Here is a 23273-nt window from a genome sequence, read left to right as displayed (position 1 = left end):
ATCCCAGATGATAGCACACACCAAGCGGTCCGCAAAGACAAGCCTGAAAAAGTCGGCTCTGTGCTTACTTAGTTCTGAGTTTCAGCGAGCTCCACCACCCCCTATCGGCCTCCTCCCAGCTTTCTGTCATTGATTAACCTCATGCCATTAATTTACTCTGGCATCTTCCGAGGTCTATTTCGTCCAAAGGGTCCGGATCGTGGATCTCGGGTTGGATTGCACATGGCCGGCCATAGCCAGGCAATATATCTGCTTCTATAACTTTGCAAGCGATCCTTGAGGATCCTCAACGGTTTCGCATTCCTCTAGCCCTGGATGTCCGCGTCAGCATGCGATGGGTTTTGTGTGAACTCAGCTGTTAAACTGGCGTGACATTTCGTGGCTGCATGGCTGCGTCCTACAAGCTATAGATTTGGTTGATGAATCAGTCTTTCCTCTGAACTGATGGACCTGGGAGAATGCGCCGTGGCTCGCGTGGTACAGGTGTGAATATATCCACATTCAGGCTCGAATGTCGACACTCATGCATATAGCTAACCGCGATACCGCCCCAATGCCAGACACAGCTGATGGCTCTCAGCCACCAGACTCTCAAGCCCCTTCTCCTACTCTCAATTTCACCTTTGTGCATCAAGCTGAGGATCTAGTTTCGTTGTCTCACAGAAGAATCAGCAACAGGGAGCAGCGCCACGCTATTCGCTCACATGTCATGCAACGCGTCCGTCAGGTGGAGTTAGCCCAGGGCAAAAAGAGGTCAACTGGGCGTACTCGTCCCAAAGATGGGAGCCAGCAAAAGCCGCGAAGCGAGTCCACTCACTCTGAACTGTCCCTGAGCAATGAGTCAACCGAATACAATGCCAATAGCCCAGTTATCATTGCTGGAAGCGATGTTTTGCGGCCGACCAACTCTCCTCTGCAGTCTCCGCGTCTCAATATATCCCCATCTGTGCATGCATTCGACCCATTCGATACTTTACCAACCAACCGATTACCACATCATACCTCGGAGAGCCTGCTGCGGTATTGTGAGTGTCTCTTACGGGCCGCATCGACGACAAAGCCCTGACAGTAAACATAGGCTTTGATGTTATGCTTCCACTGACCTTCTGTGTCGAGACGAAGCAAGCTCATGATAAGTTTGCGCGACAAAAAATGGTTTTGAACAGCAAGACATCGAACCCTGCAACGTTCCTAGGCTTCATGGCGACGACTGCAGCCCATAGAGCAGTCTTCTATGGTCGACATGAAGACCTTGCGCCATCCAATACCAATCATGATGACCTTATCTTCGATCCAGACTACATCAGAGTTAAGAATGAAGCAATGGTGGCCGTTCGCCGCACGTTCGACCAGCGTGCAAACGTAGATGACCAGATGGTTGAGGCCTGCTTCGGCCTTATCTCGACCGCTACAGTTGTGGGCAACTTCGCTGAAGCCAGAATACATCTGAAAATCCTCGAGCGGATAACTTCACAGATGACCCTATCCGACGAAACGATGATGTGGCTACCGCTGTCGAATGTGAAAGTCTCGGTTGGACTACTTGTGCGCCCTGTCCTCCCGCTGCTTTTCACGCGCGAACCCTTACCTGAAGAGGTTTTGTCCTGTGCTGCTCAACATCTTGGAACTGACATGACTCGCCTGGGACAGGATTTCATGCAGCTGCAGCAAATGAGCCAGCGATTGAAACTGCTGCTCACTACAGCCAGGGATATTTGCCGTCTTTGTGAAATGCATAGTGCGGCTTCCCGAAGCCCGTCACCAGCAGAGAACCTGAGCTTGCGGAAGAAAGCAACAGAGCTAGAATTTGATCTGCTAGCATATCCCTATGAAACAGATATATTTCCTCGAAATAAGGACAATGAGCCAGAAATCCCAGCACTGGAAGGCATCATCCGTCTTGCAGCCCTGGGCATGCTCTCGATTGCTCCCCACACGATTATGGCTCCTACCGGGCTCGGGAGAGCTCTAACACACCACCAGAAAGGGGCGTTTGAGAAGTGGCTCCACTGGAAACGATCCGAAGACGCACAAGAACAAAAGATCATCTGCTGGGTCCTCTTCGTCTTCGTGCAAAACTCGCTGGAACAACCGGAGCAGCGCTTCTTCACAGAGTTCCTGGTGCAGGTTGCTCGGGATCTTCGTCTCCTGACCTGGGAAGAGGTCGAACAGGTCATGTACGGGCTCCTGTATATGCCTCGGCTGCAGTCTTCGATATGGCAGGGCATCTGGGCCGACGTTCGCAAGGTTCAGAACTCGACTCACCAGCCTCACCACGACCTCCAATGACCCTGGACCGCGGGCTCGATGGGCTGAGAGGCCACCCGCATCGAGCAGTGCGAGATCTGCGAAAAAACCCTCTTGGACCGCAAGGACCGGGATGGAACGCGTCCGGCGCCCTTGATTTCTCTCATGAATTTCTATCACCGGCAGATTCTCATTTTGTCATCCAGTGCATTGCCCTTTCGGCCATTTACAGGCTATCTGATCGCCGATGTGACATCGTTGCCATGTTTATTTATAACCCCAGGAGCAGGAAAAAGTAGGATCGGAAAACAGACCGAGTTCGTTATACAGAAGACCGTGGACAAACATGTGTATGGACAATGGCCGTCATTCATGTATAATCTAGTCTACAGGACATTATTACATCACTATGCTATAGAGGAGGAGGAGAGGGTTCAAAACCCTATATGGAACAGGGGCCCGACAGAATCAGAAGCTCCAAATACAAGCCTGTGCAAAGCCAAACATTCAGAAAGCACAAAACGCGCCCTCCTAGAATGGGTACCGTCGAAATCATCAGAGCGCTCTTTTGCCGTGGAATTTCAATTCCGATCACGGTAGAGTAGCCCCCCTGGCAGCACCAGTAGATCCAAATCTCAAACAAGTCAAAATGCGCATGTACTTCATGTCATTTCAATCATGGCAATCCGTTCCGGCCATTAAAGTCATGACCCATTTTCCTTTTCTTGGGTTCTTGCGGCAGCCTCCCTGGCCGCTCCTCCAGATGCTCGATGCCACACGTCCCCTCCCCACCTCATGGCCCTCTCTACTGCCGCCGTCGGCGTGTCCAGTGCAGGTCGGATGTCCAAGTAGAAGACAGGCTGCCCTGTTTCCTGTTCGACACCGCCTCCGTAATAGTCTATAACGTAGCGGACTTCTTTTGTTGACCCATTGCGGAGTTTTCGAGAGACGTACCAGTCGTGTCGGTCGAAGGGAGGTTCTTGAGAGAAATAGTCTGGGAAGACCTTGCCCAACATTTGCAAGATCCGGGCCTTGGGCGAAGGTTCTTGAGGGCGCCCTTGGAAGCGAATTAGTTTTGGTTTGGACTCGTCTTCCTGGGGATCCGGGGTTAATCCGAGGGCTAATCGTCGTTGAGCGGCGTATTCCTGCCTTGCCCGATCCAAAGAGATGGCTTGTTCACCGCGTGAACAAGTCTCCCAGCCTTTCCATAACCCACCAGAGAAGATCCGTTCCCACTCCTCTATCTCTGCCCACGCTCCCTCGTTCAAGAAGTTGTGCACGGCAACCATTGCCTCGACGTCTTCAGCGGGAGTGTCGGTGTAGCCTTTGCGAAGCATCGCATTGTACATTTGCTGTGGAGAAGGATATTCCCAATTTGACTCCGAATCATTGCGAGGAATGGAAGACAGTTCCCGGTCGAGAGGCAAATTTATTGATTGGGGGGAATCGGCTGGGCGGCTGTTGGAAAGGGAAGGCATGTAGTTCAAAGGATTCAGTCTAGAGAGAGTCGAAGAGGAGGATTGCAGAGTCTTTCGCTCAGAAGATTGAGTTTGGCTCGATGATTCCGATGTTTGATATCTCAGCGGGTGGTTTGGAGACTTGACTGGGCATGAAGAGGGCGTTGATGTCGATTGATCGAGCCGCGACGGGAACGGCGTGGGGTTTCCTGTGTCGGATCTATGCATAGGGCATCCCAACTTGAGCGAGTTAGTCCTCCAAGTCATGGTACGTGGAAAGGTGACAGGTATATACCAGAGGAGCGGCTGCGGGCTGTGACGGCGCCGTACGAACGCTCGCTTTCGGTCCATCAGCCCAAAACCAACCCATTGTTTGTTGCGTGGAACTGAGGCTTGAACGAAAGTCAAGGGCTTCAGAAGTGACAGATGCAGACAATCCTAGTGGAGAGAATGGTGAAGTTGGCAAGGAAGATCGGGTGAGAATAGTGAATCAGACCAAGACCAGACCAAGCTCCGCAACGAGAAGAAGCCGCAATCAAAAAATGGGACGGTCTGACACGTATTCACTCCGTCGATACTGCATCCAACCTTGCAATGCAGTTGAAAAGACGGTCTTTTGAAGTTATTCGCTTTGGCTGCAGTCCGCGGTCTGCGTCCGCAACTTTCCCCAGCGCGATTTGGAGATTTGTACCTCGTACTGTAGCAAGCAGTTGGTACTGACTTGAGGTGAAAAACACACGATCAGGCACGCAGTATCTGTCTCCTGCAGTTCTCGCATTCCCAAATACGCCAATCTACTCATAAGGCTACAACCTACTCCGCGCCATCTCAAACCGCGGGCTCGCGCCCCAATTCCACGGTTTTTGTCACGCTGCCGTGGCGCTCGATCTACGAAGACGCCCGTCAAGATGGCCGAAACAAAGGGCTTCAAGCAGGACATGGTCGTTTCGATACGATATCGAAATGATTTGCCTCCGCCTCCCATGTCTCCGAAGTGTAAGTGCCCGATGTCCCCCAAGCCTGGTTTGCGCATGCTGATACACGTTTGCAGTCCTAGATATTGACACCGGTGGCTTGGCTCAGTACCTTACCACGAGTTACGCGTCGGGCCTGGCAAAACGAGAAGAACCAAATATTGAAGTTGACGCTGAAGGTGGCATGCCTATAGATATGATCGGTGTCCCAGGCTACTTTCTAGGCGACGAAAGCGCAATCATGGCTCCCGAAGTCCAACCTGTGCTGGATCCTGCCGACCAAGCGTTGCTAATGTCGCTGGATCAGCTGAAGAGCCAGGGCGCAAAGAACAACGTCTCCTTTTTGCGCAAGACACAATACATGACATCTTCGCAAATGGCTCGAGCAAATGATGCATTCATGCGATCAAGCGCACGGACTCAAAAGCCTCAAGTGCACAAGGCACCGCCAGTGCCTGTCACCCGAGACGACCCAGAAAATATCAAGCGACAGATTCAAAAGGGCTTCGACCTTGCCTACCCAGACAGTATCCCATCCAATCCTCCAGAAGCCAAAGCAAATCCTATCACGCCCCAGGACCGAGATGCCTGGAGAAATCCTGTCCATCCCGATAATCCCAGGCTCAAGCCTGTGGAATTCTACCCCATTATCCCTGATCTCGAGACCGGCACAGACATGGCCTCAAATTGGCAAGCTCTTAAGTTCGACAAGCCACCATTACCTCCACTCAAAGGCCGAAGAGATGATCGCATCGACGTCGGCTTACTGATGGCCTCGGAGAACACATCTTTGATGCCAGCCTGGCAGGCAGCAAAAGAGGCCTTTGATAAAGACCCTGAAAGATTCGCCGATCCTGGACCTGAGCCATACACATGGTCTCTCTCCGTCCCTAAACATCCTGACTCGACCTCCCGCATCCGCCAGCTCTTCGACGATTCAAATCCTCGAAAAGATGACCCCGCCCTGATGGAACCTCTTCTTGAAGAATCCGCCGACGGCTCATTACGTTTACCCTTTGAACGTGTTCGTGTTTATCCAAAAGCCACCCAAGACACAGTCGATCCTCACCGCATTATGGCATTGTCACTAGTCGATGCCAAACAGCTTTCCCGCTACTCCCGTTTCCGCAAGCAAGGTACCGCTGCATATTACTATCCGATCCTCGAACGAGTGAAAATGAGAGCTGATAGGGGCAATCTCTCCAAAACTCGTGACAGCAACGTGGAAGACAACATTCCTGACCAAGTCATGGTGCTCTTCAAAGAGCCTAATGCGAAAGAAAGACGCTCTCGCGCTGAATTTCGGGGAGATTTTGACGCCTCCTTCAAAGATGAGTTTGAAGAGTTGACCCGGCAAGCGCAGGTGGAGGAAGAAGCGGAACATGCAGATATGATTTTGCAGGAGCAAGGCGAGTTGCACGAGGAGGCGCAGGATGTTAGTATGGCAGAGGTTGAGGATGGGGAGAACGCAGACGTCCGTATGAACGGAGTACCTCACAAAGATCAGGCCGATGATATGACGACGACGCCTTCCGCGAATGGAAACGTGGATACGCGGGATAGCGACGGAGACAGAGACGCCAGCGTAGAGGAAGGTGGCTTTGGGGAGGACGACGACATGCGGGACGATTGATGAATTCCATCGATTCATGAGGCTTGTATAATTTAGCACGGAGCAACTGCACCAGGGGCGCCCCAAGGGCAAAACGCAACTTAAAAAAAAGGAAAAGCTTCGGAATAAAATCCTCAGACCAAATCAAAAGTCCAAGTGAACCAAATCAAATTCGGGCATTTCTTCTCTTGCCTTCTATGTAGACAGAACCCGAAGATACAGACAGTCGGTTACTTTTCCACCCGCCCGTCGCGACTCCAATTGTTCGTATGTATGTAGCTTGGGTTTTGCCTCGCGGATTGAGTGAGCGACGAATGCCGCGTTGTGTGTATGGACCGCCTGCTTCACGCGTGTCTCGTCGCGGATTCTCAACCCAATCCTTTACATCCACAACTGCTGAGCCTCTGATCTGGCCATTGAATTGGAGGGGCCAACGCGTCGTGCACAACCAACACTATTCCGAAAGGCTCGCAGGTCCTGCTCGTTTGGTGTTCTTTTTGGTGCCTTCCATTCGATCATGACATGACATTGGCATCTTCCGTGCCTGATTACTCCCATGCTTCGGGTACATGCACGACTTAGGATCAGTCCTTGAGGCTTCCGTTCTCTTTTCCCTGTATTGGGCAAATCTGTGTCCCGTCCTCAACCATCATCGGCTCAATAATCCCCATTTCCGCCTTTCTCCTCGCTTAGTAGGACCTGGCCAAATTCCTCAAGTACCAGTCCACCAGCCGTCTCCCCTGCTTCGCCTCACTGATATGGATCAAATCGCCCTCGATGGCATAATCCAGCCCCTCGGAGCTTCCGTTGCCTAGGACACCCACAATTTCCCCTTCCAGCAGCCCTCCTTCAGTCCAGCGAATCTGCCGACAACTTCGCTGCTTGTTTACTAGTAGCCAACTGCGGAGCTTTTCGGGCTCGACCTCCAAGAAGCCGGCGAGCTTTTGAATGCTCATTGTCGTGTATAATTTCAGATATGACTTGATCAAGGGGTTGAAGAGAGTATTGCGGACTTCGTCCATAAAGATCTCGGTATGGTGATCGACGGGGTCGATGTTTAGCGAAGGATTGTCGAAATCCGGCGGTGTTGGGGTGATGAATTTCGGGCAAGCGGATTGGAATAATTCCTTGAAGATTGGCAAGCTCTCTGTTCCGCCACGTTGCAGTTTTGCGAACTTCTCGCCATATTTTTCGCGAAGCGTTGTATGGATGGAGTCGTCCAACCGGGTGGGCGCAAAGGCCACGCAGATGGCGATGAGGGCATACATTTGTTCGGTCTTTTTGGCGATGGCGTCAAACTGCCCTTGATTGGGGCCCTTCTGGAAATTCTTGGTGCGGGAGACGTACACCAGGATGTGGCTGAACATGCGTACGGCGTCCGCATAGCGGCGCAGCATCATGTAGGAGAAGCCAACATAATAGTATGTGTTCAAATGGGCAGCCATGACGCGGGCGAACATGGCTTTCTTGTTCATTTCGATGTCATCTAGAGTCTTCAGAGCGAGACTGAAGTCTCCGAGAAGGCAATGAACTCGCAAGAGACCGATGATGGAGAAGTATCCCAGCATGCGGTAAAGTGGGCGAGAGCCATACTCCCCTGCTACAGCCATGGGATCTTCGCCTCGCTTCGTGGCGGCAAGCTGTTCGTTAATTTGCGAGCGTTGGATCAATGAGTATAGGACGTTAAGAACACTGTAGCAGCCCCATGTGTTAGGGTTTTCGCGCAGGATTTGTGCTTCTTCTTCATTGGGTGCAGTGCGTGCGACTCGGTTGCGATAGCGGCAGAAGGATTCGAATTGGTAGATGAATTCATCAATCACGTCCCATGCCCAGTAGTAGGAGGGTGTCTCGATTTCTACGGGGCCGTCGGAGTTGAGGATGTAGTGGAACAGCGAGCAGTAGTTGTCGTAGCTTTGGAATCTGCGTATGGATTATTAGTCCCGTGCCCGTTGAAAGCGACATATTCCAACGATGCTAGCGATGCTCGTTGTGATAGACACATTCTGGGCAACTCACTTGGTTTCCAGACTTGCTTGGAACTCCAAAGGAGCCGCGGCGGCTTCCAGTTGCGCTCGCAGATCCGCTGGACCACCACTGATGATCGAATCTCCGCGCTCCAAGTCTGCGCCCTCATCATCATAGTTGTTCACCTGCTCTTGATAGTCTGCCACGAGGGTCTCTTCCTCCACATCTTCATCAGGGAAGGCGTTGCCGTTTGCATATGACATTGTGGCAGAAAGTAAATTCTTCGAAGATGAGGGAAGTTCGATTTAGGCGGACCGGAGGATTTCAGGAGGGAGAGTCACGGAGAATGGGCGACCCATGCACAGTACTCGCGTGACAAACCTGCTCTAATATTACTGTGATCAGTAGAAGGAAAATTTAGTGGCGCTCGAGGGTTGGAGAATTGAGAAAGATGTGTGGGCTCAGTTCAAAATCTACATCAGGATTAGCGCAGCCTTGTCTGGATGACGTCTAGTGCGGGAACCTCGTCGTAAGCCTCGTCAACCCTCCAACCTGTTGTCATGCAGTCACAATATGACAAGACATTGGATTGGTTTCTTCCACCAGATTTTTGGAATGAAGACGAATAGCCATGGCGGCGTCCTATGAACCATTCTCGCAGAAGTTCAAAGTGGGTTTGATCCAGCTTCATCCCAAGGTATGGCCCTCTTCTTATCAACAGCCATTCTCAACATGTGCTTTTTGGGAGTGCTCACGTCGACAAACCAGCCTCTTGACCCAGAGTACAACTTTTCTGCAGCATCAGCTTATATCCGCGATGCCGCTGCACAAGGAGCCTCGCTCGCAGTGCTTCCCGAGTACCACTTAACATCGTGGGTCCCAGATGACCCACAGTTCGCCATCCTGGCGCAAACTGCCTATCAATACGTGACCAAATACCAGGCCCTTGCTCGAGAGCTGAAGATCAATATTGTTCCGGGAACTATCGTCACCATTGATCCAAAGTCGCCGCCTCCTGCAAATAGCAACGGAACTTCTCCCGAGTCGATAAACCCCCCTGTCCTCCTCAACATCGCCCCTTTCATCTCCTACACGGGCGAGCTTTTGGGAAGCTACACAAAAGCCAACTTATGGATCCCCGAGCGCACAGTCCTGACATCAGGCCCTGCTTCCGTCAAGGCTACCCAGAATCATCTCTCAGCTGAAGGCCCAGCTCCTCAACCAAACCCTCACTCTGTGATAGAGACTCCCCTCGGGCCCCTTGGCATCGTCATCTGCTGGGACCTAGCGTTCCCTGAATCCTGTCGCGCCTTGGTCCGCCAGGGGGCACGACTGATCATCATCCCTACCTTCTGGACGAGAGACGATCTGACCCCTGAAGCGAGAGCCTATGGACCAGATGTAGATATTCAGTTTCTGAGCTCCGCCCTTATTACAAGATCCTTTGAGAACACCTGTGCAATCATCTTCGTCAATGTGGGCGGTCCGAAGTCAGAGGGGTACGCCGGGTTAAGTCAAGTGGTATTGCCCCTTGTTGGGAAAGTTCCAGGATCATTCGAGGACGGAAAGCCAGGAATGAAGGTTGTGGAATGTGACATGAGGACAGTCGATGTGGCTGAGGAGAACTATAAGATAAGGGAGGACCTGAAAGGGGAGGACTGGCACTATGGATACAGCCACGAGAGATGAAAACGAAGTAGATACAGCCATGAAACTTGCAACAAACCGGAAATCATGCATTACAGAATCCTGAATTCACATTGGGCAGAGTCAACCCATGATTGACTATCAAGAGCACTGATGTGCAAGTACAAGTCGCCCGCCATATTGACGACGTTAAGCTGTCAGCCTTCATGTTACCTCAGCGCTTCCGATACCCCCGTCATTGGTGCTAGCTGATAGTCGCTGTCGTTCAACGATCCAAGCCACAGCACAGGCTCTATGTTTGGATCGGTCGGAAAACAGCGTTAGCTGCCAGCATTCCTTTTACCTCAGCGATTCCGATTACCCCTGTCGTGTTGTTGCCGGCCGATAGTCGCTGTCGCTAAATGCTCCAGAGCCACATCGCCGGCTCTCTGCGTGGATGAGTGAAATAAAGCACTCAAACATATGTCATTGTCCTATTGCCTACCATCAAGAAGCGTATTGTGTGAATATCCTCAAAGGCCGACCTGCCCGACAACTCCTAACCCTCTTGGGATTCGTCGAGCACTTCGAAGCGATTTTGGTGCGAGATTCCTGCTGGCCTGAAGTCCGATAGCTTTTGCGACGGGCTGATACTCGCGGGTGGCAGTGGTTGAGCACATTCATCGGGATAGAAGGCAATCTTAAGCCGCTTATACTTCAACCGCGAGAGCATGCAGTTCCTGGCCGTGAGAGCAGACCGAATGCTGTTCAGAGATATGTAGGCATGGCCGTCCTCGAAGAAGAGGTTGACAACTTCCAAGCCATGGATGTGGTCGAGGTCTTCTCGAATGCTATCTGCGGTCATATTTGGTCCGACGTAGCGGATGACTAGGTTGCGAGTCGCACGGAGCGACTCGATGCATTTGGCAAGGCTCGGTCGCATCCAACTCTGTCGGTTGTGATCCCATGCGACGGTCACCTGAATGCTATTAGCAGCCTCCAATGCCAATCCTTGGCTGGTGCAGGCTCACCTTCTTCCCTTGTATGTAGATGTCATTTGTCTGCGCGTAGCGAAGAAAGCTGTGAGCTGCAGCCGGATCCACGAAGCTCACGTGGGCTGAGCAATTTCTATAGCGAATGTGCATCTGAAAGATGTCACCACCCTTGAGGACCTGGGCGACGGAATGGAGGGTTGTGACGGGCGAGAGTCCAGTGATTGCCAGTGACCGCTTGACATGGCGGTTCCTCGATACTTCTGCCTGCTCCTCCGGCATGTCACCCTCATCAGTGTCATCAGGTGTCTGAGGAATCAACGGACCAAAACGAGGCAGACGTTGATCAGGGTTTGTGGATTTTGTAGAATGAGCCCCAGGAACGGAAGATCGCGTGGCGGGTATGGGCACTGCTCCCGAGCCATCTTCGCGGGTCGAACTAGTATCTTCGCTGTGAGGCTTCGGTGGAAAATTGGCGCTGATCAAGACGTCCACGGTCTCCGTTGTGGCTCCTCCTGCAAGCAATGCCTGCCTCAAAGAAAGAAATTTGAGCGCTGTGTCGACCTGTACATTGTTGTTAGGGCTGCGCGCGGGCCCGACGCTCAAAACGACTGAGGAAGTAAGTGCTCACCAACGATTCATACTCGGCAACAGATATTTTGACTGTCCCTGCCATGATATCAACTTCCAGCATTGCCATGATGCCGCCTCGCAGACGCCGATGCGAAACGCAATATGAAGATTGAGGTGGTGGCTTCGGAGAAGGCTCGAGTGGCAAACGCAAAGTGTCGACAGGGAAAGTTGGAGTCGACCCTTCCGCGACCACGGAAGAATCAGTCAAGGCTGCCCTCACCCTCACTCTGCCAAACCCGAGGAACCATACATATATGTAACACTCAAGGCCGCTTCTGGAACCAATTGATGCATGCCATTTTCAATCAGAGACTCTGACTCCGTCTCCTCTGGTGCCCTATCAGTGTCGCTCCAGCATTATACACCATCAACCTACCATCAACCAGTCGTTGGAGATGTCTTGCTGGTATTCGGTTGCTCTGGACATTTCACCTGAAGGTCAAATGCATCTTTTCACTGGCCAGACACATCTCCCTCCGCAAGGCTTCTCCCGAGTACATTTGTCAGGCGTGAGTTCCCCTAGCCCTTCTGGTTGACAGTGAGACCCGTCTTGTGGCTGACTGGTCTCCCTTAAAACGGCCCCAGCATCCCACCATGCTCAACACCTCCTCGAGTGGTCGGCACGGAGCCAGTTTCATCGCTCGGGCCTGATCCTAACATATAAGAAGTCAATTTCAGTTTCTCTTCTGTGTTGACCTCAAATACGGATCAATGCCAGCGCTCTCCGCTGCTTGACGTGGACTCTGGACCGGGTACCCCCTACGACTGTCATGTCGGCTTTCGTCCGAACTCTTCTCCATGCTCTTTCAGCACCGAGTCCACCATTTCGATACTTCCTCTGATCAAACGGGCTCGTTCCTCTGGATGAAGGTCCAGGAATTCCTGGAATTCCTGGAACCAAGCATTATCTTTGGCTGATCCCTTTCCATCGTAACCGACGCACATTTCGGCAAGAATAGCGAGCGCCAACCGGATTGCCATATCACCCCCATACCGTTGGGGAAGCTCAGTCTGATTGATTGGGTGGAAGATGGACTCGGGATCATTTTTGTCAATTGCCAAAGAAAGGCACTGCATTCGGTCTTCAAATGCCCACCATTTCGGTAAGATTTTCGACCCCTCGGCCAAATCGAGGAATCGTTGGAAGTCATCAATGGCTACGGTTGCCAGGATCAGTAACACACACGAGCAGAAGGTTTTGAAGTTTGAGGCAGTTGTACTAACCGTCACCCTTGGCCCAGACTAAGCCGTCGATCGGTTTCCCGGGGTAATATATGCCATGGTCCTCATCTCGGGATAGGTGGTCGGTCTCGACTCTGAGGCGGTAGGCATCGATGATGAGTCGCAGGGCTTCACCATGGCTATAAGACGAGAGATAGGCATTGGGATCTCCTTTGCCCTGAACCATGTTGCAAAATGACTTGTGTTTGCGCCAGTGGGCTTTTTGACACCTAACAACGAGTCAGGACAATTCCACGATCAATATATGCACGACATTACTCCTTGGAGCAGTAGTCGACCAACAAACAGCCATTGCATCGTCTCAGAGGCTTCTGAAAACCAAGGGCCAGGCAGTTTGCGCAAACGGACAGTTTCTTGCTGTGCATGTACTCATGCTCGATCTGTCCGACGTATGTCACGCCGCATATAGGGAAAGTCTTGAGAGGAGCAGCCATTGTGCGTAAGACGCGAGACGCGTGATTTACGCTGTGAATGAGCAGTCTGTTGACGACGAGATACAAAAAGAATCGTGAAGGTGACGGCAAGCAAGTGACAGCAAGACCAAAAGACCTCTCGGCCTGTCCATTTTTCCGAAGATTAACCTAAAACTCGCCGCTCTTACGGACGACCATTGCTTCGCCCTCTTGGCCTTTATTCTGCCTTGTTTTGGGCGGCAAGTGGCGGATCACCACGGATCAACATCATCATCATCCAAGTCACGTCCTCCGTACAGCCTCTGCGGATCAATTCATCATTCACCTCTTTGCAGAAGTTTCCGCTGTCAGGCGCAGTACTCATCTAGCGGACCCTCTGAGTCTTGCCCTCTTTTTCTCTTTTTCTCTTTCCTCTTTTCCTTGCCGGGCACCAAACACGTTTGGAAACGCCATTCGGATCCCAGTCCTCCCTCTCTCGACATGGCGAAACCCATCGAGAATCCATGTGAAGATGAGCCAGCAGCATTGCCTTTCCGCACTGGAGGCCCACTGGCTCGCATCCAAGAATATACCATCTTTTACTTCCTGGCCATCTGCTCATGGTGCCTGGAGATCGCTGCTGCATGCGTAGGATCTCTGTTTGGAGCACAAAGCCATGCCTTTATTGGTACTATCTCGCCTTTCCTTGCCATGCATTGGTAAGTAGTTTCTGTGATCTCGCTCAGCCCCCGAAAATCGTTTGCAGAGTTGTCTGATAGATTTGCATCTAAATAGGATGGCATTCCTCCAAACCTGTTGGATGATGGCGACCGCTCCCCGCAACACCATCGCAGACCGGATGGCCTATCTCAACCTCGCTTGTAGATTCCAACGGCTCTGTGCGGTAAGTAAGTAACGTCGCTTCCGGGCTCCACTGACTAACTTCGCAGCCAACTGCTCTGATCGGTATGGTTACCTGGGCAGTTGCATATCGCTTTCGCGACAAAGCCTCCAGTCAGGCGTACTGGATCATTTTTCTGATCGTCTGGATTCTCAACACGGTGGTCTGCATCATGAATGTTTACAACAACATCAGCTGGGAGAGTGACCTGCTGTATCAACTCGCTCCGGACGAGCCTCAGGGGAACTTTTGGCTAGCAGTCCTAGGCATTCGGTCCATGTGTCGCGTGAAGCATAAACATCACGAAAATACAGAGATGGAGCTGAAGCAATCAGCAAATAAAAGGGTATAATTACCGAGGTGGAGATCAGGTTCGCGTTTCCAGGTTTACAGCAATGTACCAGGTTCATGATAAGTGGCCATTTTGGTTGGGCATACGACGGACGGCGTGCGGTACCACATGTTAACGTTTCATCATTCTAATGCATTGGGTATGGATTCCCCTTCAATACATAGCGAAGAGAATTTGGAGAGTCACACCATTCTCTCCGCAAATGGATTGTACTTTAAGGTGCGACGACACCCGCGCAATAGATGGGCTTATGCTGCTGCAGGTTGTGGCTGTCCATGCTTCCACGGCCCCGAGACCCAACTTTCCTGGTCTGGATCTGGTCCGTTCTGGGCCGATGGTAAGCTGAGGTGCGGTCATGGACTTCCGCTTGAGGTTCCAAGACCGGTTCTGCTGGCAAATTCCCAATTCAACGGCGGGCCAATAGATCTGCAGCAGATCGAGAGAAGTCCCGTTCAACCCCAAAAAAGAGGTCAGCTTGCGTGAAGATCAAAACCACAGGTCCGGCTGATAATCTGCTGTGAGCCTCGGATCCTCGCCGAACCGTGCTTGCCAGGAGCCGAATCCGCCTTCCAGCACGCAAATCTCCTGTTGTGGTGACGATTCCGTTCTGTTTTGATTCGCCTCTTCTTCCTCCTGCGACTGCGCCTGCTCAGCAGCTTCTTTGGCGTCGGCCCTCTTTTTCGCTCTCGCGTATGTCAAGGCCGCCTTTGGCCCTCTCTGTTGACTCAGCATGCAGTGGAAAATCACCTTTTCCTTGTCCTTCAGTGTCCGTAGCAGCTCGGGCATTCTCACGTCCAGTTGCTGCAGGGGGATCCATGTGCTGCCGTGGATGTTGCCACCGATGTGGTCAGAGTCACGGACGTCTATTATGGCGATCTTGGCCTTCTCGGTGGGATCGAGCAGGAGAGGACCCAGGGTCGTGGGGTGGACGTATTTGAGCGAAGAGAGCGTGACCAGGTTGGACGAGTTGGAAGACATCCTGCGGAGCGCAGTGGACTGGTGGGAGCGATGGGTAAGTTGTCTGAGTGTTTGTGGCAGATATAGAGCGTCAAAGCAAATGCGCGGATAGTTCATCAACGTCTCCCTCCCGGGACCTGGTAGATTGCTGGAATATGTGGCTGAAGCGAAACCTGGAGGCGACGTACCGGAATCGAGGGAATTCTGGGGAGTCCATGTGGACTGTACTTGCACACTCAAGAGCTGGATCTCGGTCCGCAGAAGCTTGAACTCGATTGGCTGGCGATTTTGTGTGGCCGAGCTTTTGAGATTGCATCCCGTCACAGTCTTTCAATTGAACTGTATGAAACACACGCTTCATCACCCGCTCAGGCCATCGACCCGCCCTTATTTGCTCGCCACTGGGTCCAGGCGACGTGCTCGAGGGCTTCTTCAGATCCTTCTACTCGAAAACAGCGACAATGAAGACGTCTCAATCCCTACAGAGTTGCACACGTTGTGCTTTGTCCCCCCAATTATCAGCACGCCTCTTCATCTCCTCGAGTTACCAGAGATCACCCCTTCACGATGTCGTTCGACCTATACTGCGAGGACAAGCGAGGCCGCTCTGCTCTACAGCTTCCAGATCCCAGGACTCAGCTCCATCGCACTCTAGACCTCCGAGGAAGAGCAACAACTCCTCTCCCAATCCGATGAGAAACCAGCTATTGGACCTGATCCGCGAGACCCGAGCTCCAGAGCCCAAGAGGAAAGAAAGCGTTGCTTCACGCTGGGACCAACTGCTGGGGACTGCTCGCAACCAGAACGCCGCTGCTGCCTCCAACACTCCTACTTCAGACAGCACCAAGAACAACACGCCCTCCACCTCGACCCTCCTCTCCGACCTGCACGAAGACATCTACTCGTCCTCGCTGCCGCCGATCACGCTGCGCCTGCGTCCGACGCTGGGCCGCACGGTGGACGGCATCTACGGCGACCCGACGCGAGGCTTCCGCCTGTTGGAACGCAAATGCAACGAGAACAACGTCAAGCAGGACATGAGGAGCCAAGAGAAGCACGTCCGTAGGGGCCAGCGGAGGAAGAACATACGAATCCTGAGGTGGCGCAAGTTGTTCATGGAGGGGTTCCGGAGCGAGTTGGCCAGGATCCGGAAGATGAGAAAGCAGGGATGGTAAAAAGAAAGAAGAAAACCCTCGAAAGGGGGGGGTTGGGCCCTTGCGGGATGAGGAGGACAAAGACAAGCACAAAGACAAGGATGAGGACGAACTGTGTAGGTGAACAGAAATCCTGGCCATGTCCATCGCGCACTGAAGGGCCATCGTTGCACCCCAAGCACATCCCTTCACGTTCGCAAAATCCGATCCTCACGGCTTCGCCAGCTTCAGCTCATCTTGTGCACCAAACACTAGACCACAGGAGTTGGATCTAGAGCGGCTCGCTGGCCTGGTCTGGTCGATGTGGGATTCTTAACGGCGACGGCAACGGCAACGGCAACAGCAGCAACAAGATCAAAAATACATCGCAGGCACGTTGAGCACATCGTTGATTACCGTTCTGCATGCATATGTATATCAGATCTCAAATTCTATCATTGTTCAATCCCACTCGTAACTGGCCGTACTACTTGCGGAAGCAGGGAAAACCGAGTACAAACAAAGGATTTCTTTCTCCTTTTTTGGTGTTTGGGACCTTTATCTAGACTGCCGCTGCAACTCTCTTCTCCACCTATGGATCTTTCTACCTATCTACTAACGAAATACGTAGGCAGTGAGTGATCTTCTGGCAGCTGCTGCATCTCGCTCTGTTCTGTGTGTGCCTGATATGGAAGCCGCCCATTCATCCATCCATGATCCAATATCGGCGCTCGAGTGACCCTTTTGTTGACCCAGAGTCCATTTCCCGGACAAATGCAAATAATATCCTGGCATGCTTGCGTATTGGGGTGCTTGTTCCGACATGGGTGTCGGATCGCCGAGGATGAAACACCACAATGAAACCGGTTCCTGCCAAGCTTGCAAGACCTCAATGACTGTAGCCATCGAGCACGAGTTCAACTGCCCTTTGCTACCCATTGTCGCCAGCACCGAATCGCTGAGAATTCATGTTTTCAACCCGAGTCTCAATGCGGGATCTACTAGAGATGTCGATGGCGGGACCAAAGCGCGCATCACCCTCACTCCATGTGTCCACATCTCGATTTGTTTGATGTTGTTCAGTATGGCTTCCTGGCCAACTTTGCGATTTGCATGAGGTTACAGGGGATGTCCGCGTCACCACTGGCCAGAAGGGTTCCGTACTGTGCCTGCACCTGATCCAACTTGCGTTTGATGTCCTCATCCTCAGGGTACTTGACAAGCGCAGCGTTGAGCACGTTGACTTGTGCAGGAAGGGAGGTGATTGTTGGAGACTGCTTGTCGTACCACTGCAAGAAGTCAATGATGTCGGAGTCGATCACAGTGGTCTTGCCGCTGACGACTTGTGTACAGCCTGGCTTCACACAGAATGATTGGAATCCTTTGACCGCATCCCCCCTTGACGCTTCAGTCCGGAGTTTAAGAATACACCGATGGCAGTACAGATGGAGGCAGTTGAGAACCCGGACGTCCCGCTTGATCATTTGGCAACGGGCGCATTTGAGCATCTCAGTTATGGCTCCACCATACTGGTGCGTCTGTTCGAGGCGTGTTAAGTACCTGACAAAAGTATGCGCGATAGCTTTTCCGAGGTTAGCACCTTCCATCGAGTCTTGAGAGGGGTGGCTTACTTGGTTCCTTGTCAGTCTTGACCTTCTTGCCTGTCTTAGCTGCACACTGACTTGGGCTGTCGTCTGCTTCCATGGATGCTCGACCACGCTTGCTGCGCGCTCCGGTAGGAGTAGTAGCAGCAGACGCAGGGCTGGTGGGGGTCGGTCTGGTGCGTGTCACTGAGGGTTTGCTCAAGGATTCCAGAAGTCCTGGGAAATCCTTCTGAAGAGCTGCCATTCCGTGTGCGACGACATGACTTTGTTGCGCGCGAGGAACCGGGTTGCTCTCGACCGACCGAGCTACAGTAGCAGGGTCGTCATGCATGTTAGCTTCGGTGAGGTCCGGTTGAGTGTTTGTGTCATTGTACGGATTTGCAGTGAAGTCACTCTCGGATTTGATGGAAGGTGAGAGCAGAGGGATGACTGACGGTTCTCTGGTTGTTTGAATACTCACGTCTCCGACAACTGCGGCCTGTGTGGAAGGCAAGGGAGGATTGACGATGCCTGGTAAGGCAGGCAGGGCAGGTAAGGGATAGGTGAGACTATGTTGACCAGGTGAAGGATAAGTGAGGTTGAGTTGAAGAGGGAAGTTTTGGCGCTGTTGGGCTCTGATTCGATCAATCTCTGTGATGCGACGAGCAACGCGATGAGCGAGCTGAAACGGGTCGCCACTCAGCTGGGTCATGATTGCGGTGAGGAGGAGGTTGTTATCGGCAATCGTCCCTTGGTTTTTGCTCACGGCCTCAACCGCGCTGGTCAACCCAAGGCTGTGCGCCATCTGGGCGCGGATGCCCTCGATGACAGTCTCATCTCCAACGACACTCCGTTGGAATTGGGGCTGACGCTGGGAACGATGTTCCTTGAACAACCTTGCATCAAGGTCAGCCATGATTGCACGGACTCTGCCTTCGTTGGCAGCGATTCTCTCTTGAACGCTTCTCAACTGGTGTTCCAGAGTGACCCTTTCAGCTTGGAGGGCTTTTCCGACTTCCGTGAGCTGGTAAAGTTGTGCTCGAAGTTCGTCAGCCGCCGGTCGAACAACAAGCGGCAGATCAGAAGGCATCGTTGGCGTGAATAAATATAAAAAGAACATGGTGTCAACAAACAAACGGCAACTTGGCTATGATCTCTTGTTCTTCTCTAAACGGCTGCTTGGCGGTGATTTCTTCTAGAGTCTCTTCTTCTCGAGTAGTCAGGTAAGCCGGATGTGCTTGTTGTGCCGGGACGAACAGGCAGGTGGAACGAAGAGGCAGGCGGCGGCCCCGTTGGCAGTGAAGGTAGGATCGTATTCACTAAGCGGACGTCCTTCTCTTTGACAAGCCCGGTCGGACCGGCGGCGACGACCGATACCAGGCGAAGAGACGTAGAAGGATGCCAGTTTCAGGTTAGTCTGACGTTCTCGACGATGCGAATGAAGTGATATAACGACAAGAAGGTCAGAAAGGAGCGTTGCGCTGACAAGAACCCCAAGGACAGATATTAATAGGAGGAGGCTCTAGTAGGTGTCCGTCAATTGCCACATCCCGGCACCTCTCATCGCGGCCATGCTGGTCTATTCGCTCTATTGTTGTCAGGATTGATGTTGTCAAGGGTGAAGACATGGAGGTTTACAAACAGGGTGGGCGTTGCAGCCACCTCAAAGACAATGATATCAACAAAAGAATGGAGGACATCGACCGCATCACGGTCATTGTGGAGGAATAATTCCATATCCAACCCTGGAAAGGACGAACATAGACCTCACTCGGACACTGTGCAGCTCAAGGATCAGCATCCTTCATGTTCGACTTGAACCTTTCGATCGCCCGCTGCTTCGTTTTGTGCCAGTCAACATATGGCTTGGGATAACCTAGTCTCTCAAACTGCTGTTGGTCCAACCGATGATATGGATCAAAGACCGCTTTCCCTTTCACACCCTTCAACTCTGGGATCCACTTGCGAATGTACTCGCCCGCGGGATCATTCTTCTCGGCCTGGCTCACAGGGTTGAACACCGTGTAGCTGGGTTCCCAGCCTTGTGTATTGTTGCTCAGATCCCAATCGATCAGTTTCTCCGCAAAGTATCGCTCTCCTCGTCTGTAGTCGATGAGCAGGTTGCAGTACAAGTAGCTCGAGACATTCATGCGTAGGCGGTTGTGCATATAGGCCTCGTGTTTGATTTGCCGCATACCAGCATCCACAAAGGGGACGCCCAGTGTGCCCTCTTCCCAGCGTTTATACCCTTCCTCATCCTCCTCCCACTCCACAAAGTCGAATTTCAAGTTCTGCGGTAGATTCATCGATGTATGAGGGGTTTGGAGTAGAGTTTGTCGGTACAGCTCCCGGAAGACGATCTCGCGGACCCAGCTAGACATGCCGGGATCGCAGCTTTCCTTTGAGAAATCAGTGGAACTGTTATTCCGTTTGCTTACTGCACTGAGGGCTTCGCGAATGGAGAGGACGCCGGCGCTGAAATATGCAGAGAGTCGAGACGTGGAGTTCTTTGCGGGGTTTGATCGTGTTGCCGCATAGTCGACAATCTTCTCGTCGAGGAAGTGGGTGAGTCGCTTCACAGCAGCGTCGTGGCCTGCGGGCCAGAGTTTGCGAATTTTTCCTTTCTCCTCGTCACTGGCAAATTGCTTCTCCTTTGGCGGGCTGGGGACAGGGCTGTCAAAAAATCGCTTAAGTTCTTTCTTCGATTCGGTGGAATTCTTTGAAGGCGCGGGGACAGTGTCGAGCAGACTTGGATTGGCCTTCACTTCAGCGAGCCATGCCCTATGATAAGGTGTGAATACCTTCATGGCCTTCCCGCTGTCCGTAAGTATGCTTCCTGGCTCCACAACTGTCTGGTCATGATGTAGACAGAGATGGAATCCTTTAGACTTGGAGCTTCCACCAGTGGCCTCCTTCAAGACTTTAACATCGCGGCGCAACTCGTCAATTTCGTACTCATAGTTGGCGTACACATGCGAGATATCATTTCCGCGAATAAAGTCGACAATGGTTGGGACGAGCTCCTCACGTTCACTCGCTTCCAGGAACGCCAATGGAATATTCAACGCCTCGAGTTCAGCTTTCATAAGCACGAGATTTTCGAAGATGAAGTCCGTCCTGGCGGGTGAAGTGCCATGCCATCTAAACTCCGCTGGACAGTTGACGTACACGCATAGCAACGGGGCATGGGCCTCGGTTGCCCACTGAGAAGCCGCGTTCAACGCATGATTGTCGTGGATGCGCAGGTCCTTGCTCCGGAACCAGTGTAGAACTCTCCTGGTGTCACTGGGAGACTCCTGGTCGGTAAAGAGAGACCTGAGTTCGTCGTATGGGGTGTGCGCGTCGAGCTCTTTGGCTCGTTTGGTGCTTGGGCGTTTTTGCTCCGGATGAGCTGGTTCGTTCCTTTTGGACATTGTTATAGATCTTGAATGCTTAGATTCAACGATCGCGTTGCGCGCAAATTGGGAGTAAAGAAGAGCACCACGCAGAGGAGAAAGAGGGAAATAGCCCGTGGCAAAGCTGGTGAGGACCAGGCCTAAGTCGGCTCTTTTTGAAAAGAGCGAACCCCAGACCTGCATCCCAACTCAATCGAGAAAGAAAGGGAGATCTCAGGGATGTTCAGATCTTAAGAGGAGCAGATCCATCAATCTCGGCGGATCGCTGAAGCAATGGCAATGGGCTGCCCACCAGATGCACTAGATGGTGAAGTCGTGACGTACGATGCGGATCCCCTGCCAAGATCCAGCCTGGCCAAAGCGTCGAGGCGTTCAGTGAGAGCAGAGTAAGGCAGAGGACAGGAGAGAATACCTCGTACTGATAGATGGGAACTCTTCTTCGGGACAGGCAGTTTTGGGTAGCGATGTAATGGTTAAAGTACACAAAAGAAATCCTGTCCTGCTATATTGGCCGCCTTCGCGGAATACCTACGCAGCACCGTTTAGGCCAGAGAACTTACCGGCTTCATGTCGTACAGGGTGCTAAGGCGATGAGTGGCCGGTCAGGTACAAGATGATGATGTTTAACAGTCATGAGCGAGCGCAATGGGTTCTTGACCCTTCCAGGCGTAAAAAGAGCAGAATCATTTCACCTCGCACAGACAGTCGTGACATCCTTCACGGTAGTTGAGAATAAAATCCCGAGACATGCAAGCCAAAGGGGCCCATCGTATTGCAATACCATGAACAAGGTATAATACCAATCGGCGGCAGAGGCAACCTTCTAGGAATGTAGTTGTTCAGTCGTCGGAGTCGTCGAGAAAGGTCTGAATGATATATTGTGAGCTCAACTCGGAAGGATGCACATGAGCTTCGGATGAGATATCCGATTTTAAGGTGATTCAACCACTCTGGGTACTCGGTGCCTCTAGGGGAGTCGGATGGATCATGTGCCCAGTGTCGAGTCTCAACAACCTGGTGCCACTTTCTGGACAGGGGATGGGTGCTTAATCCGGAAATCGAGTGTCTTTGGTGGCTCCGTAAGAAAAGTTCACTCTCGGACGCGAAATGGGGGGCCCTTTGGGCAGCCAGGCAGCTTCTGGAAAGAATGGATCACGAAAGAGTGGGCAAATAGTGGGCTTGATCTTCATTGTCCGTCCCTGTGGCTGCATTAGCCGTTCGCTGGTTCGTGTTCGGTTAGTTGGAAGCGAGAACAGGACTGTGACTGTAACGGGGCGGGCACATAGGGGCTTGGAAGCTCCTTGTTTTGGTTTGCTTTTTCGGCGTCTCTCTTTGATGAACAGTTTCGCGTGTGATTTTTCTTCTGCGGATAAGCGTGCTTGGTACTCGTAATAATAATCACACTTACGCAAACGGTGAAATAGCTCAAAACGGGCATTTTGATGAGAAAAAGAGTTTCTGCATTTTTTCGTCTAGGAGGTATGTACGAGGGCACCAGGACGCTTGTGGCATGGGGGAAGTGAAATGGAAGAGCTCGTCCCGCGGATGCGATTGGCAGAGATGGCAGTAATGCTGGCCGGGCTGGTCAGCGCCCGATTCTGTTGAATGATTATCCCCTCGGAAATCCACGTTCGTTCGTGCCGAGACAAATTCGATCACGCTGCAGCTCCTAGTTATGCAACTTACTTATGACGGTCTTCGTCCGTGCACAGTGAGTGGCATGACTGGAAGATGCAACCCGTGGTCAGCTTGGCAGGTGGCAGTTAGCGCCGCCATCTTCCAGCTGGCATCGGTCCAAGAAAAAATGAGGCC

At 52.2% G+C, this 23273-nt stretch overlaps 12 protein-coding genes across 12 annotated transcripts; 5 read left to right on the top strand and 7 right to left on the bottom strand.

The window, feature by feature from the left end:
• Positions 1-553: 553 nt before the first annotated feature.
• Z519_07834 (uncharacterized protein) lies at positions 554-2289 on the top strand (the record flags this gene model as incomplete). The annotated part of the gene is made up of 2 exons (XM_016765564.1): positions 554-1025; positions 1079-2289. The coding sequence occupies 2 exons, from the start codon at positions 554-556 to the stop codon at positions 2287-2289; spliced, it is 1683 nt and encodes a 560-aa protein (XP_016618533.1).
• Positions 2290-2951: 662 nt separating this feature from the next.
• Positions 2952-3971, bottom strand: Z519_07833 (uncharacterized protein; the record flags this gene model as incomplete). The annotated part of the gene is made up of 1 exon (XM_016765563.1): positions 2952-3971. One exon carries the CDS (start codon positions 3969-3971, stop codon positions 2952-2954), a length of 1020 nt encoding a protein of 339 aa, XP_016618532.1.
• Positions 3972-4612: 641 nt separating this feature from the next.
• On the top strand, positions 4613-6311 carry Z519_07832 (uncharacterized protein; the record flags this gene model as incomplete). The annotated part of the gene is made up of 2 exons (XM_016765562.1): positions 4613-4700; positions 4756-6311. 2 exons carry the CDS (start codon positions 4613-4615, stop codon positions 6309-6311), a joined length of 1644 nt encoding a protein of 547 aa, XP_016618531.1.
• Positions 6312-6979: 668 nt separating this feature from the next.
• Z519_07831 (eukaryotic translation initiation factor 3 subunit L) lies at positions 6980-8518 on the bottom strand (the record flags this gene model as incomplete). Its single annotated transcript, XM_016765561.1, has 2 exons — positions 6980-8210; positions 8307-8518. The coding sequence occupies 2 exons, from the start codon at positions 8516-8518 to the stop codon at positions 6980-6982; spliced, it is 1443 nt and encodes a 480-aa protein (XP_016618530.1).
• A 469-nt stretch (positions 8519-8987) lies between these two features.
• Positions 8988-9944, top strand: Z519_07830 (uncharacterized protein; the record flags this gene model as incomplete). Its single annotated transcript, XM_016765560.1, has 1 exon — positions 8988-9944. One exon carries the CDS (start codon positions 8988-8990, stop codon positions 9942-9944), a length of 957 nt encoding a protein of 318 aa, XP_016618529.1.
• Positions 9945-10440: 496 nt separating this feature from the next.
• Z519_07829 (uncharacterized protein) lies at positions 10441-11573 on the bottom strand (the record flags this gene model as incomplete). Its single annotated transcript, XM_016765559.1, has 3 exons — positions 10441-10860; positions 10913-11437; positions 11505-11573. 3 exons carry the CDS (start codon positions 11571-11573, stop codon positions 10441-10443), a joined length of 1014 nt encoding a protein of 337 aa, XP_016618528.1.
• A 701-nt stretch (positions 11574-12274) lies between these two features.
• On the bottom strand, positions 12275-13182 carry Z519_07828 (uncharacterized protein; the record flags this gene model as incomplete). Its single annotated transcript, XM_016765558.1, has 3 exons — positions 12275-12663; positions 12731-12957; positions 13007-13182. The coding sequence occupies 3 exons, from the start codon at positions 13180-13182 to the stop codon at positions 12275-12277; spliced, it is 792 nt and encodes a 263-aa protein (XP_016618527.1).
• A 459-nt stretch (positions 13183-13641) lies between these two features.
• Z519_07827 (uncharacterized protein) lies at positions 13642-14393 on the top strand (the record flags this gene model as incomplete). The annotated part of the gene is made up of 3 exons (XM_016765557.1): positions 13642-13859; positions 13936-14044; positions 14091-14393. The coding sequence occupies 3 exons, from the start codon at positions 13642-13644 to the stop codon at positions 14391-14393; spliced, it is 630 nt and encodes a 209-aa protein (XP_016618526.1).
• A 486-nt stretch (positions 14394-14879) lies between these two features.
• Positions 14880-15371, bottom strand: Z519_07826 (uncharacterized protein; the record flags this gene model as incomplete). The annotated part of the gene is made up of 1 exon (XM_016765556.1): positions 14880-15371. The coding sequence occupies one exon, from the start codon at positions 15369-15371 to the stop codon at positions 14880-14882; it is 492 nt and encodes a 163-aa protein (XP_016618525.1).
• A 671-nt stretch (positions 15372-16042) lies between these two features.
• Z519_07825 (uncharacterized protein) lies at positions 16043-16525 on the top strand (the record flags this gene model as incomplete). The annotated part of the gene is made up of 1 exon (XM_016765555.1): positions 16043-16525. The coding sequence occupies one exon, from the start codon at positions 16043-16045 to the stop codon at positions 16523-16525; it is 483 nt and encodes a 160-aa protein (XP_016618524.1).
• Positions 16526-17562: 1037 nt separating this feature from the next.
• Positions 17563-19156, bottom strand: Z519_07824 (uncharacterized protein; the record flags this gene model as incomplete). The annotated part of the gene is made up of 2 exons (XM_016765554.1): positions 17563-18065; positions 18115-19156. The coding sequence occupies 2 exons, from the start codon at positions 19154-19156 to the stop codon at positions 17563-17565; spliced, it is 1545 nt and encodes a 514-aa protein (XP_016618523.1).
• A 697-nt stretch (positions 19157-19853) lies between these two features.
• On the bottom strand, positions 19854-21479 carry Z519_07823 (uncharacterized protein; the record flags this gene model as incomplete). Its single annotated transcript, XM_016765553.1, has 1 exon — positions 19854-21479. One exon carries the CDS (start codon positions 21477-21479, stop codon positions 19854-19856), a length of 1626 nt encoding a protein of 541 aa, XP_016618522.1.
• Positions 21480-23273: the final 1794 nt, after the last annotated feature.

This window comes from Cladophialophora bantiana (genome assembly GCF_000835475.1).
Source record: "Cladophialophora bantiana CBS 173.52 unplaced genomic scaffold supercont1.11, whole genome shotgun sequence".
Classification (NCBI taxonomy): Eukaryota; Fungi; Ascomycota; class Eurotiomycetes; order Chaetothyriales; family Herpotrichiellaceae; genus Cladophialophora; species Cladophialophora bantiana.
Note: the sequence above shows the minus strand (reverse complement) of the source record. Positions and strands in the feature narration are given on the sequence as shown.